Here is a 13,534-nt window from a genome sequence, read left to right on the forward strand (position 1 = left end):
AGCCTGGCCAACATGATGAAACCCCGTCTCTACTACAAATACAAAAATCAGTTGGGCATAGTGGTGCACGCCTGTAATCCCAGCTACTTGGGAGACTGAGGCAGGAGAATCACTTTAACCTGGGAGGCAGAGGTTGCAGTGAGCCAAGATAGTGCACTCCAACCTGGGCAACAGAGTGAGACTCCGTCTCAAAAAAAAAAAAAAAAAAAAAGAAAGAAAGAAAAAGCCAGTCCAGTCCAGGTGCGGTGGCTCATACCTGTAATCTCAGCACCTTGGGAGGCCAAGGCAGTGGATCGCTTGAGCCCAGGAGTTCGAGACCAGCTGGGGCAACATGGCGAAACCCCATCTCTACTGAAAACACAAAAAAATTACCCAAGTGTGGTGGCACGTGCCCTTAATCCCAGCTACTCGGGAGGCTGAGGCAAGAGAATCACTTGCATCCAGGAGGTTGGAGGTTGCAGTGAGCCGAGATCGCACCACTGCACTCCAGAGTGGGACTTGGTCTCAAAAAAAAAAAAAAGCCTACAATGCAGGGCAGGATGCTAAAGAGGCAGGTGTGGATTCGAAGGGATGGACATGAGCCTGAGGACTTGGCCTGCATAGGAGAGTTAAGGGAGCACCTCCTCCCAGGACGGGCTCATGAAACCTATGCCAGGGGATCAGGGAAAGGGAAGGCAGAGGCAGCTGAGGCTCGGAGTCCCAGTGCTGCCACCAGCTCCTCCTGCAGCCCACCTCTCTTGTTCTGCAGTTCTGGCAATACGGCGAGTGGGTGGAGGTGGTGGTGGACGACAGGCTGCCCACCAAGGACGGGGAGCTGCTCTTTGTGCATTCAGCCGAGGGGAGCGAGTTCTGGAGTGCCCTGCTGGAGAAAGCGTACGCCAAGTAAGTTGTCATGCCTCCGCTGGCCCCGTGGCCTGCCCCCAATGCCCTGGATTCCAAAAAATAAGAACTATTCCAAGACTACTTTGAGTGGAAGTCCTTTTCTATAGAAGGACTTCTTCAGCCAAAATTAGGCTGTAAATGCAAGGGAGATAGTGCATGCAGGGTGCCCGGCCGCACTGTACGCTGATGAATGACAGCTATCACCATCTTTAACCAAATGCACAGGAACAAGTTATGGTACTGATTGTGCTGGCCTTGAGAAGGAGGTCTACTTCCTTGACAGGACACATTTGTATCAACTAAAAAAAGCAGAGTTTTTGCCAACGGGCAAAACTATTCATTGCAGAGGTAGGAAACTTGCGCAGAATAGATGATGTCACTGACTAGCAATGGCTTCCCCATCTCCCCACAGCTGCTTCCCACCCAGGTTGCCACAGTTGAGTTTGTCCAGTGCTCAGGCTGCCCACTCTCAGTAGGAAGCCCCACGCCAGCCCCTCTCCAGAATGGCCCCATGTTGGCTGTGCCGCCTGGCTCTTTCCATTAAGTGACCCCACTTCAGAGCAGGAAGCCACTGGACTCCAGCATCTATAGTCAGAAGCACTAAGCCCTTGCCAACACAGTGCCTGTTTCTCAGGGAAACTGCTTCCATTATTGAATTGTTGTCCTTTTTTAAGCTATCAATGCCAAACAAACCATTAGTAGACCTCCCCTTTCTTGTCAGGATGTAGAAAGAATCAATACAGGAGGTTCATCCAGAAAAATCACTAAGGTCCTTCCAACTTGAAGGTTCTCTGAGAATGAGAATCTTTTTTTTTTTTTTAAATACAGAGCCTTGCTCTGTTGCCTAGGCTGGAGTGCAGTGGCACGATTTTGGCTCACTGCAACCTCCACCTTCTGAGTTTCAGCAATTCTCTTGCCTCAGCTTCCCAAGTAGCTGGGACCACAGGCATGCACCACCATGCCAGGCTAATTTTTTTGTATTTTTAGTAGAAACAGGGTTTCACCATGTTGGCCAGGCTGGTCTTGAACTCCTGACCTCAAGTGATCCCACCCGCCTGGCCTCCCAGGGTGCTGGGATTACAGGCGTGAGCCACTGCGCCCGGCCTGAGATTTTCTTTAAAACACAAAATACCAGGGAAATGGTAACTGTGGACACAATACCTTGCCTTCCTGAGCACCCCGGGCTGGGGACAAGGCCAAGGAGAATGTGAGCAGGGGGTCCCTAGAGCATCCAACCTAGAGGGTACTAGGGGGTGGGTATTTGAGAGATTATAGCATCAGTAGTGTCGAGGGTAGCGGCAGCATCTAACCCCTCTTGTAGGATCAACGGATGCTATGAAGCACTCTCAGGGGGTGCCACCACTGAGGGCTTCGAAGACTTCACTGGAGGCATTGCTGAGTGGTATGAGTTGAAGAAGCCCCCTCCCAACCTGTTCAAGATCATCCAGAAAGCTCTGCAAAAAGGCTCTCTCCTTGGCTGCTCCATTGATGTAAGTCCAGGCTGCCTTCCCTAGCCTCACCTCATCTGCTCTTGCTGAAGGGAGGCTCCCACAGTGCCCAAGGGAACCCACTGCTCCTAGGTACAACGTAATGCAGCCCTCGTCCACGTAGGGGCCAAAGGAAAACCTCCCTCCACCCTCTGAAGGTCTGCTGAAAATCAACTGGCAAAAGGAAGATTAATACAAGAAATGGCATACAAATGTATGAATGTGCACGGGGGAGAATCACAACAGATTTCCCTACCACGCATTGGGATACAAAGGGTTATATTCCCTTCCTCCTAGGGGAAGGGAGATGGGGACGTGTGGATGATTTTAGGGATATCGTAAATGATTTTTAGGGGAATTCAATGGGCTTAAAGAACATAAATGGTCTGGGATAAAGTCTGTTGGGCCTGCAGAGCAGACAGTGGTTTGTGACAAGTCTGTCTAACCATGTTGACAGACTTGTCTTTCTTCCTGCAATATGAGTTCAGTTCATAATGACTCAAGGAAAGGACCAGAGGTCATTGTTTTCATCTTTGGCAGATCCAGACTTTAGGCAGGTGAGGGAACTTCAGAGAATAGCTTCCTCCGTGCTTTGGGGGAGAGTGGATGGAGAGACAGAAGGAAAGGGGAGGCCAGAGAGATCTTGAGGCTTCTTCAGTTTAGCATTTCAAATGCCATCTCTTGGAGGTATCGGTTTCTGAGCCGCAATGTCTACCATTATTGCTCATCACCTGGAAGCCAAGGGTTGCTAGGCAAGGTCAAGCTGTCTGGGGTGTAATGGATGGGGTGATGGTGCCTCCAGCCTTCTGTCTTCAGCCCACTTCCCACTTTCAGCCTGCTCTGAATCACCCCCACCCCTCTGACCACAGGTTCCCTGGGAGCCCCTGACACCTGCTGCCCCTGACACCTTCCCCTCCATCTGCAGGGCTGTGCAGCCTTCCCCTGCACTCTTGCAGAGCTAATAGGCCTGTGGGAGACTTCAGAAGGAAGAGGAGGAACGATTTCCTCATAATAGCCTTGCTGGCAACGTTTACCAGGGGATGGGAGGTAGGCACTGTGCCCAGGAGCCTTGGAGCAAAGGCTGTGCCCAGCCTCTGAGCCCTGTCCCATCCAGGTTCTGGTCTCTGCGGGTGACAGAGATAAGAAGCCCTGGCTTTTGGAGCCAAAATCTCGGTCAGACTCCCTAGGCAGGAATTCTCAAAGTTTATCAGCAGAACACGTTGAGGCAGAAGACCCTTTCTACCCCAGCCCTTCTTCCTAAGCTCAGCCTTCACCAGAATAGATGGGGGAAAGGAGAGACTGTGAGGCGTTCTTAAAACAGAAGCAAATTCTGACTCAGACCGGAATAAACAACCGTTCTAGTAAAAACCCTACAGCTGGGCTGGGCCAGACCACGGAGCATGGGCTGGTGGTGGGGCGAGGGGGTGCTCAGTGCCCCTGGGCCACTCAAGTCTGTCTGGGTGTCAGCCCTGGGCCATCGAGGACCCCCACCGGCCCTCTCTCGGCGGTGCGCCCTTTTCCGCCCTCCCCAGCCTGCAGAAATCTGTGGATGCGCTCTTCACACGGGAATGCGTGTGCTCGCTCCGCGAGAGGGCTGCATTCCGCCTTTTCTCTGGTATTCTCGGCGTTCAGCATTTGAACGCGGTAGGAAAGGTTCTCCAAGTGCAAGAAAGCGCAGCCCTGAGCCTCCGGCCCCAGGCCTCGGCCCCTGCGCTAGGGCGTCCCGCCGTCCCGCCCAGCAGTAGGACAGGAACGAGGGAACGAGGGATTCCGGGAGGAAGGGAGAGCGGGTGCGGCGAGTCTGACGGTTGCCGTGTTTGCAGATCACCAGCGCCGCGGACTCGGAGGCCATCACGTATCAGAAGCTGGTGAAGGGGCACGCGTACTCGGTCACCGGAGCCGAGGAGGTAACGGCCGGCGCGGATGTGCAGGGATCCTGCTGTCCTAACACGATGGTCACAGGCACAGTTTGTGGTGATGCCCAGGGGCGCTCGCGGCCCCACTGTCGTCCGGTTTGCACTCGGGCCCCGCACTCCTGAAGTTCCGCGCAGGAGGAGAAGCGCGTCCCTTTCGCAGCTCGGGCGCCGGGTGCGCCGCGCTGCCCCCTGGTGGCCGCAGTGGCCGGCGCCGGGGTCCTGGTTTTCTTGTTTTAGATTTTACCGTTTTACAGTTACGAACTTACTATTTTGATCAGCTAAAAATAATAAAACAATGCATCTGCATAGTGTCTTATACGCTATAAGGTGCTTTCACATTTGATCTCATAAAAGCATTTGTGCCCATTTTCAAATCTGACGCCTCTTACCAGCTGTGTGGCCTGGGCCAATTACTGGAACTCTCTGTCCCTTAGTCTCCTCATTTAAAAAATGGAAATAATAATAATATCCATTGGAAGGTCGTGGCGATTCAATCAAGTTAATATATGTAAAGTGCCCAGAGGTGCCTCACACACTGTATATAAGGAGGTAGCTGTCCTTGCTGTTGTGATCACTATTGTTATTGAAAATATTATGGGCTGGCATGGTGGCTCACACCTGAAATCCCAACACTTTGGGAGACCAAGGTGGGAGGATCGCTTGAGCCTCGGAGTTCAAGACGAGCCTGAGCAACATAGCGAGAACCTGTCTCTACAAAAAAAAAGCCAGGCATGGTGGCATGCACCTGTCGTCCCAGCTATTTGGGAGGCTGAGGTGGGAGGATCACTTGAGCCCAGGAGGTCGAGGCTGCAGTGAGCCATGATTATGCCATTGCACCCCAGCCTGGGGGACAAAGTAAGACCCTGCCTCAAAAAAAAGAAATTATCAAGCAGCTCAAGCAGCTCAAGTTCACTGTTAATTACAGAACCCAGTCTAGACCCCAGATCTTCTGCATGTCCAGTGTTCTTTTTTTAACCTTGATTTTTTTAACTACCCCCTCACACACACGTCTTTTTATTTGAAAATTTTCACGTCTACAGAAAAGTTGAAAGACTAACGTAATAACTATTCAATTACCAGTCCCCTAGATTCACCGATTCCTAACATTTGCCATGTCTGCTTTATCTATGTGTGCACTTTTTTTGAGTCATATGAAAGTAAGTGGCAGATGTTATGACACTTCCCTCCTCAGTACTTCAGCATTTGTCCCCCTATGAATAAGGACCTTCTCTTATATAATTCCGCTACTATTGCCACACCTAAGAAAATAAACATTAATTCAGTAATGTCATCTATTATAAAGTCCACATTAACATTTTCCCAATTGCCCAAAATGTCCTTTCTGGTGACCCACCCCTACCCCGTCCAGGACTCAATCGAGATTCACTCACTGCATGTGCCTGTTATCACCAACGATCTTTCAACAAGTGGTAAAGCTTCTCTGAGCTCCTTTAACAAAAGTGCATCCTGTTCTAGTCAATTAAGCTGAAGTTCAGAGGTGAAGCGCCAACAGTCCCATCTCCCAAGAGCTGGATCCCGGGAGCTTTAATTCTTATTTTCCAAAGCTGGGTAACAGCGAGAGATCTGGGTGCCAAGCCCCCTCTAGCTTTTGTGATCCTCCCTCATACATGGACTCAACCCCCAAATCCTCCCCACCGTCCTCACCCCCATACCTCCTGGTTCATGCGGAAGGGGTTGGAGGCCCAAGCCTTCATAGCCCTGGCTTGAACTCAACCTCTTCCTCCTCCCTTTTATCTAATCCTGCAGGTTGAAAGTAGCGGAAGCCTACAGAAACTGATCCGCATCCGAAATCCCTGGGGAGAAGTGGAGTGGACAGGGCGGTGGAATGACAAGTGAGGAGGGCACAGGCCTCGGGACCCCGAGTAGGGGTGCATTGTGATGGGAGGCTCTGGGAAGAGGGTGAGAGAAGACGGCATGTGCATTATGCTGAGAAATACAGCCGGGAGAGCCCAGGCCACGTGGAGAGGGACCCATGGACAGGAGCCCTCAAAGAGTCTTTTAACCAGGACACTCCTCCAGCAGCATGGGTGCCTTCTTCCAGGCCCCAAGCTGCTCCTGTGAAGTTCATTCCTCCCACTGCCTCCGGGTTCACCCCTTCCCCAGCTCAAATCCACCCTTCTATGGGGCTTTCAGGGAAAGAAATGTACCCCACCTTCCCCCAGGCACTTCTATTCCAGGATAATGATCTCTGTACCAAAGACCAGAGAAACATCCCTCTGTTGATTTCCAGGGCTTACTGGTAGGCATGTTGAACCCTCAACTATTTGGGGTAAACACTTGTTTGTGTATCTGCTGTGGCAACCTCAGCCTACTTGTTCTGCCTCAAGTTGGAGAGGTGGGCAGTACAGAGGCCTGTGTGTAATTCCAGCCAAAGCTCAGGCAGTGGTTAGTTTATCTTGTGCACTGCCCCTGTGTACAGGGCCAGGTCCTTCTGCTCCGTGGACGGACAAACATCTGCTGAGGCTTCCCAGGCCAGCTGCAGAGGCCAAGGCCAGATGCTCCTCATCAGATCTTCAGTTGTCCTTAAAAGAGCTGCTGATCTGAGCTACTCCATCTCCCTCTAATGGACTGTGTTCATTTTCTGGACTCTTCCTTGCCACTGTCTTCCAGCGCAACTCACCCTGTCACGTTGCTCCCTGGTTTGCATCTGTATAGTGTTCTATACTCTTTAAAGTGCTGTCAGAGTATTTCAATGCAGCTGTTAGCCAGATGTGGGCTACTTTCCCCCTTTCTGGAGCCTGAGCCCTCAGAGGTGAGAGCAGATGTCCCTCTTCCTCAACTCTGGGGACCTTTGGGGAGAAATCATCATACACTAATGCCTCTCTCATTACTTTGTTTTCCAGCTGCCCAAGCTGGAACACTATAGACCCAGAGGAGAGAGAAAGGCTGACCAGACGGCATGAAGATGGAGAATTCTGGTAAGATTAGTGGAGGCTTCAGGGAAGATAGAAAACATCTGTCTTCCCCAATGTGCTGTACTAGAAAGTTGCTAATAAGAAAGTGTGTCGGCCAAAAGTGAGTTTACCATGTTGAGGACACAAGGGTGTGGGATCCTGGTTTTGTTGTTATTTTAAGTTCACTGTAAGAGCCTGAATAAAGAAATTCTTAAACCCCTTCAACGGTCCATCTTGACAATGGGGTTTATAAGCTGAGGGGCTTCACAAAAAGGCTAAGAGGAATTCCTTTGGTAACGTTCAGATCCCAGGAAACAAGGGAAAGATGGGGCCTTTCTCCCCCAGGTTCCGGAGACTGATCCCCGCCCCTCAAGAAACTGGTCCCTTAGTGAGCAGCAAGGGACCCACATGACTGTGTGTCTGTGCCACTCGCGGGACCGCCTGCACTGTGCACAACATGCACTCTATCAAATGGGACCCATATATTGTCACATTTGATGGGCACGGCTCCCAGTTTTGCAGATGAGAGTTCTGAGCTTCAGAGAAGTTTAAGTAACTTGCTCTAAGTCACCCAGCAAGAAAGTTGCAGTGCCAGGACTGGAATCTGAGCTGAACCTGGTGCCCACCCACTCAGCTCTAATGAGCTGCTCTGCCTGGCATTGGGTGGTCCTGGTCTGATGATGATGGAAAGTCAAGGCTTACCACTGTGTCCTCTTGCACCTGCGACAGCTGTGTCTCTGCTTTTGCCAGGATGTCTTTCAGTGACTTCCTGAGGCACTATTCCCGCCTGGAGATCTGCAACCTGACCCCAGACACCCTCACCAGCGATACCTACAAGAAGTGGAAACTCACCAAAATGGATGGGAACTGGAGGCGGGGCTCCACTGCGGGAGGCTGCAGGAACTACCCGAGTAAGGGCTGTTGCAATGTGGAGCTGCCAAAGGCCAAGGCTCCCCTTTCCCCACCCTGTGTGCCATACCCCCCAGCCTAGCAGTCCCAGGAGGCAGCTGTTGCTCACTGGAACCCTCTATATCTTCCTTCTCCCTGAGCCTTGCTCTCTTGCTCAGTCCCTCACCTCCTGCATTCATTTGCTGCCTACCCAGGCCAAACCCAAGAGCCGCTATTTCTGTGATGTCCTCTCCAGGCCCTGGATTCCCCAGCACCCATCATGACCTTCAGCCACCACCTTCCACCATGCTCACGGAAGCAGTGCTCAATCCCACTTCACGGCCATGAGCTACTCTATGCACCCCACACCCAGGCAGCCAAGCCTGCAGGGGAACCTTGCCCCTGCACCCAGGGAGGCATCCACATATCAGGCCCTGTTTGTTTGCCCCCCATTCAGTTCAATCAGCAAATGTTGATTGGGCCCTGCCCAGATGGGGTGAAGATTTCTCCTCTGGTCCAGCCTTTGTTGAGCCCTTTGATTCTTCTGCCTTCATGGCTTAGTCCGTCAGCAGTTATCTGAACATGATGACATCTGCCAATTATGGGGCACAGCTTCGGTGCTTGGAACTACCCTAAGTGCTTTGTACACAGGGTGAGGATCCATCATCTGAAAATGTGAAATCTGAAATGCTCCAAAATCCAAAACTTTTTGAGCCCCAACATGATGCCACAGGTGGAAAATTCCACACTTGACCTCAGGTGACAGGTCGCAGTCAAAACTTTGTTTCATGCACAAAATTATTTTCAATATGCTATAAAATTCCTTTCAGCCTATGTGTATAAATTACATATGAAACAGAAATGAGTTTTGTCTTTAGACTCGAGTTCCATCCCCAAGATATGTTATATATATACAAATATTCCAAAATCCAAAAAAATCTGAAATAGGAGACACTTCTGGCCCCAAGAATTTCAGATAAGGGATATTTGGCCTGAGTAACATTCTATCTAATCTTCCCAACACACTTCTGAGGCAGGCACTTTCTTATCACTTCCATCTCTAAGACGAGGAAACCGAGGCTTGGAGAGGCTAGTGACTTGCCGAAGGCCACAGAGCATGTTGGGATTTGAACCCAGGCCCCTGACTGGGGAGCCACTCTGTAAGTACAGTGGCAGCAGGTCATGGTCACATAGTGATCCTCTGTGACAGATGAGGAAGCTGAGGCTCTAAGTAGCATACCAGGGCCACAGAGCAAGTAGTCAGATTGGAACTAGCTGACCTACAGCTCTGGGGCTCTGACTTCCTCACCTCAAGTATGCAGCCATCAAGCGGCAGTCCCAGTGGCGCTGGGAAGACCCTCTGCCCCCCAGAAAGGACCCCTCCCACCCACTAGATCAGGAGTCGGGAAGCTCCCTCTAAAGGGTCAGACAGTAAATATTTTTGGCTTTGTGGGCCACTCAGTCTCTATAACAACAACTCTATTGCTGTAACCCAAAGGCAGCCATGCTTAAGCCTGCGGGGCCGTAGCTGCCAATCCCTACACAGATGGCGCCTTTAATTCCACAGTTAAGGTTTTATCCCATTAGGTATGGAAAGGCAATTAGCGTAATTCCCCTTAAACATGAATGAATCTTAGATTTTTTAAATAAATAGGTTTTGGAAGTAAGGAGGGCAGAGACATCAGGAGCAGGGCAAGGGAATAGGCCTGAGAGGACAAGGGACGCAGAACAAGAGTCTGGAATTAGACACAGGATGTTCTTGGCCTCCGGGCTCACGGAGGGGGCAGAGACTGGCGAGTGCAGTGAGCAGATCCTGGAGTCCCCCAGGCCAGCCGAGCCCCACCCCAGACACCCCATCAGAGCCCAGTGAAGAGAAGGTACCATGAGGGGAAGTCACGGCTCTAACCACCCTGCGTTCCAGTCCCCAGTCCCCAGTCCCCAGTCAAGACAAGCCAGCCTGGAGCCAGAGAGAGAACTGCTAGGGGAAGTTTCTAATTTAGGTTCCTGTTAGATTCAGGCAAGTGCAGGTCATCCTCTCTCCACAGCTACCGTCACCCATCCCCAGCCCGACAAAGCCTGAAGTCCGCACCCCGACCCTGGTGTCTCCTGCCACCTCTTAGCCTCTCCTAACATCTCCCGCCGTCTCTGACCATCTTCTGCCATCCTCTGCCATCTCCCACCATCTCCCACCATCTTCCACTGCCTCCCGCCGTCTCCTGCCATCTCCCTTTATCTCCATCCCTCTCTTAGAAGCCTCCAAGCCTGAGACCAGGGCCACCCCGCAGCTGTCCCCACCTGCATGCATGCCTGCTCAGGGCTGGGCTCCTCTGCCCCCTTCTGGCTGCAGACACATTCTGGATGAACCCTCAGTACCTGATCAAGCTGGAGGAGGAGGATGAGGATGAAGAGGACGGGGAGAGTGGTTGCACTTTCCTCGTGGGGCTCATTCAGAAGCACCGGCGGCGGCAGAGGAAGATGGGCGAGGACATGCACACCATCGGGTTTGGCATCTACGAGGTGCGGAGCGCAGGGGCTCCCGCCTTCCCTTCCCCCTGTGCTCATCTCAGCCCCTGCATGGAAAGCTGACCCCAGAGGCAGAACTGGGGATGGGATCCCAGACAGGGAGCTTGGCCAAGGAAAAGCAAAGCTACCAGCCTGGCCAGGCTCAGGAGTATCCCCCGCAGGGAGGCCCCTGCAGCAGGTCTGGGTTGTGGGGCCTTCTAAGCCCTCCACGGGGCCCCCACAGCCAGCCTCCAGGGAGTTCCACTCTCAAATGGCCTCTACATCCCTTCTCACATCCTCCAGGCCTGGCATTCTGGTCAGCCCACCCATCTCCAAAGAACAGAATATACTGGGCTACATCAGGCAATACTGTGAGTGCAGGACTGAGTCAGCTGCTCAGAACTCTACAAAGGCATTGGCCTGGATGGTGGAGAGCTTGGGCACAGGGGAACATCGGTCATGATGCTCCCCCCACGGCTCTGCTGGCAGGAGCCCAGATCCCTACACAGACTCCTGCTGTCTGTGTGTTTTCCTTTCACTCTGAGTTGCAGCCAGAGGGCAGCCACATTGCAGCCTCCTCTCTCCCTTCAGGCTGGGGCTGGGGCTGGGCCCCTGGGATCTCCCCATTCCCTTCTGCAGAACAAGAAAGAGCTTTTGTGGGCTGCAGGTAGCCGTGGGAGGAGAGGGATGCAAGGAAGGCTTTAGGGCACTGACTGGGGATGCATTTCAGTGTGATGGGCTGGAGCTGGCTCCTTCCAGCTCCCAAAGCCCATCTCTTCTCTCTGACCCATGTCTGTGGAGGTCACCTCGGCAGCCTGAAAAATGGCCCTGGCGGGGACCTGTTTACACCATGGAAAGTGGCAAATACTACAAATCAGAGCTTCCACCCTCTCCCAAGAGCCAGTTTCCCAGCACACCCCTGGGAGGATCCAGATGAGGTGTCAGGAGAGGAGGCTGTGTGTTCACCACTGCCAACGTTGCCACCCATGGGACACTGACCTCTATCTGCTCACCCACCTGAGAAAGGGAGCTGGGCAAACACTATCAGTTGTAAAAATGCACATAAGCCCAAACCCCTCGGTCTCTGAAACAGGAGCTGAGGACTTCAGATCCAGGACAGAATCGCTCCAAGGAGATTGCAAATGGAATTGTGATACACAGCTTCCCTCCCACCACCTTATGGGCTTGGAAATGCAGCCATGGGCTTTCAGAGTTGGGAAGGACCTTGGGGATCATTGGGTCCCATTTTTGAGATAAGAAAACTGAGGCCAGAGAGGGGAGGGGACTTGCTCAAGGAAATGCAGACCAGACCACTGGACCTGGCTGACAGAGGCCGGCACTGCTGGGTCCTAGCCCTGAGTGTATTTCACCTCGCCTGCTGCCTCCTCCAGTAGGGCCCACCTGGCCCTCTTTCCCTGTGTGGGAGGCAGATATGGGCTTTGCCGCCTTAGACAAGTCTCTTCACATCTCTGTGCCTCAGATTTATGCTCTGTAAGTTGGGAATGGAGGTGAGGGCTTATCAACATGATTGCCATGTCATAAGAGGACTTTCTTCAGTATTGGAGAGGCTTTGAGTTCTTTGGAAAACAGTTACTCAGTTGAATTAGTTGATATTGCTAATGCTACAGAGAAAACAGGGCAGCGAAAGAAAAGAGCACACCGATGCATTTTCTTACACTGCTTTTCGGGCATCTGAATTGCATCTCCTTTATTTTGCAGGTTCCAGAGGAGGTACGTCTGGCCCATATCCCGGGGTGCTCAGGTCACCAACAAAGCGAGAGGCTTAGACTGCCAGAGCTCAGGGAGCGTCGTGAAACCTGGGCAGGGGCTGCTGGCCATGAAGGATGAGTCCTGGCCACCCTTGGGTCCCTGCCGAAGTTGCCCAGGCTCTAGATCCCACTGGTCTAAGCTCTGGGCAAGATTCCTGGAAAGTCCTTGTGGGACCCGCTGCCTCCCTGTGACCTGACAGAGCCCATACAGGGTTTGGTTCTGGGCAGAAAATCTAAAATCCTCCTGAGACTGCAGGAGGCTTTTCACGGAGTCCTGTGTCACTCTTAGGAGAAGACTGAGTCAGGGAAAAGGTGAACCCTACAGACTGTACTAGAAGACAACGCGGGAGCGCAGAGGAGACCAGGACCCAATTCCCAGGCTGTGTGACCTTGGACATGTTAAGGCTCCTCTCTACATTTCAGGGGGTTTTTGTTTTGTTTTTTGGGGTTTTTTTGTTTTTGTTTTTGTTTTTGTCTCTCTCTTTCACCCAGGATGAAGTGCAGTGGTGTGATCTCAGCTCACGGCAACCTCCGCCTCCCGGGTTTAAGTGATTCTCCCACCTCAGCCTCCCAAGTAGCTGGGACTACAGGCACACACCAGAACGCCAGGCTAATTTTTGTATTTTTAGTAGAGATGGGGTTTCACCATGTTGGCCAGGCTGGTCTTGAACTCCTGACCTCAGGTGATCCGCCTGCTTCGGCCCCCCAAATGGCTGGGATTACAGGCGTGCGCCACTGCGCCTGGTTGCATTTCAGTTTATTTTTCCATAAAACTGGTCAACTATCCACCTCACTACACTACCGTGGAATGAATGAAATTTTGCAAGAGCATTTGGGCCCACAATCACCGCTGACTGAAGCAGATGGGATGCATGGCAACCATTTGACTTCCAAGGTCACGATTATTAAAGTAGACACAAGGGGCACTTTGACCCACCTGTAGTACATTTCTCTCACAGCAAGGCAGTGCAACCGGTCGCACATCGGGCCCTTTTGGATGCTGCTCCAGCCTTGGTCCAGTGGATCACGCTTGGTTTGGAAGCTGGGTTGTCTTTTCCCTGCCCCTAGTCCTGTCTTTGCTTTTATTAGTGCTCATACACCACGTAGAACTGAGTCAGGTTCCTGCCATGTGGACGCTGTTCCTGCCTGAGAGTCTCTTAGAGGCAGGCTGGGAA

The 13,534-nt window shown here is 52.1% G+C and overlaps 1 protein-coding gene across 1 annotated transcript in view; it reads left to right on the forward strand.

Moving 5' to 3' along the window:
• LOC105478205 (calpain 2) overlaps positions 1-13,534 on the forward strand; it is a 61,318-nt gene that overhangs the window by 31,782 nt on the left and 16,002 nt on the right. The window contains exons 4-11 of the mRNA XM_011735320.2: positions 749-882; positions 2,204-2,372; positions 4,193-4,276; positions 6,053-6,138; positions 7,150-7,224; positions 7,951-8,111; positions 10,436-10,605; positions 12,310-12,321. Of these exons, the coding sequence (XP_011733622.1) occupies positions 749-882; positions 2,204-2,372; positions 4,193-4,276; positions 6,053-6,138; positions 7,150-7,224; positions 7,951-8,111; positions 10,436-10,605; positions 12,310-12,321 (891 nt within the window). The remainder of the gene's footprint in view (positions 1-748; positions 883-2,203; positions 2,373-4,192; positions 4,277-6,052; positions 6,139-7,149; positions 7,225-7,950; positions 8,112-10,435; positions 10,606-12,309; positions 12,322-13,534) is intronic.

Source organism: Macaca nemestrina, chromosome 1, assembly GCF_043159975.1.
Source record: "Macaca nemestrina isolate mMacNem1 chromosome 1, mMacNem.hap1, whole genome shotgun sequence".
In the NCBI taxonomy this organism is placed as follows: Eukaryota; Metazoa; Chordata; class Mammalia; order Primates; family Cercopithecidae; genus Macaca; species Macaca nemestrina.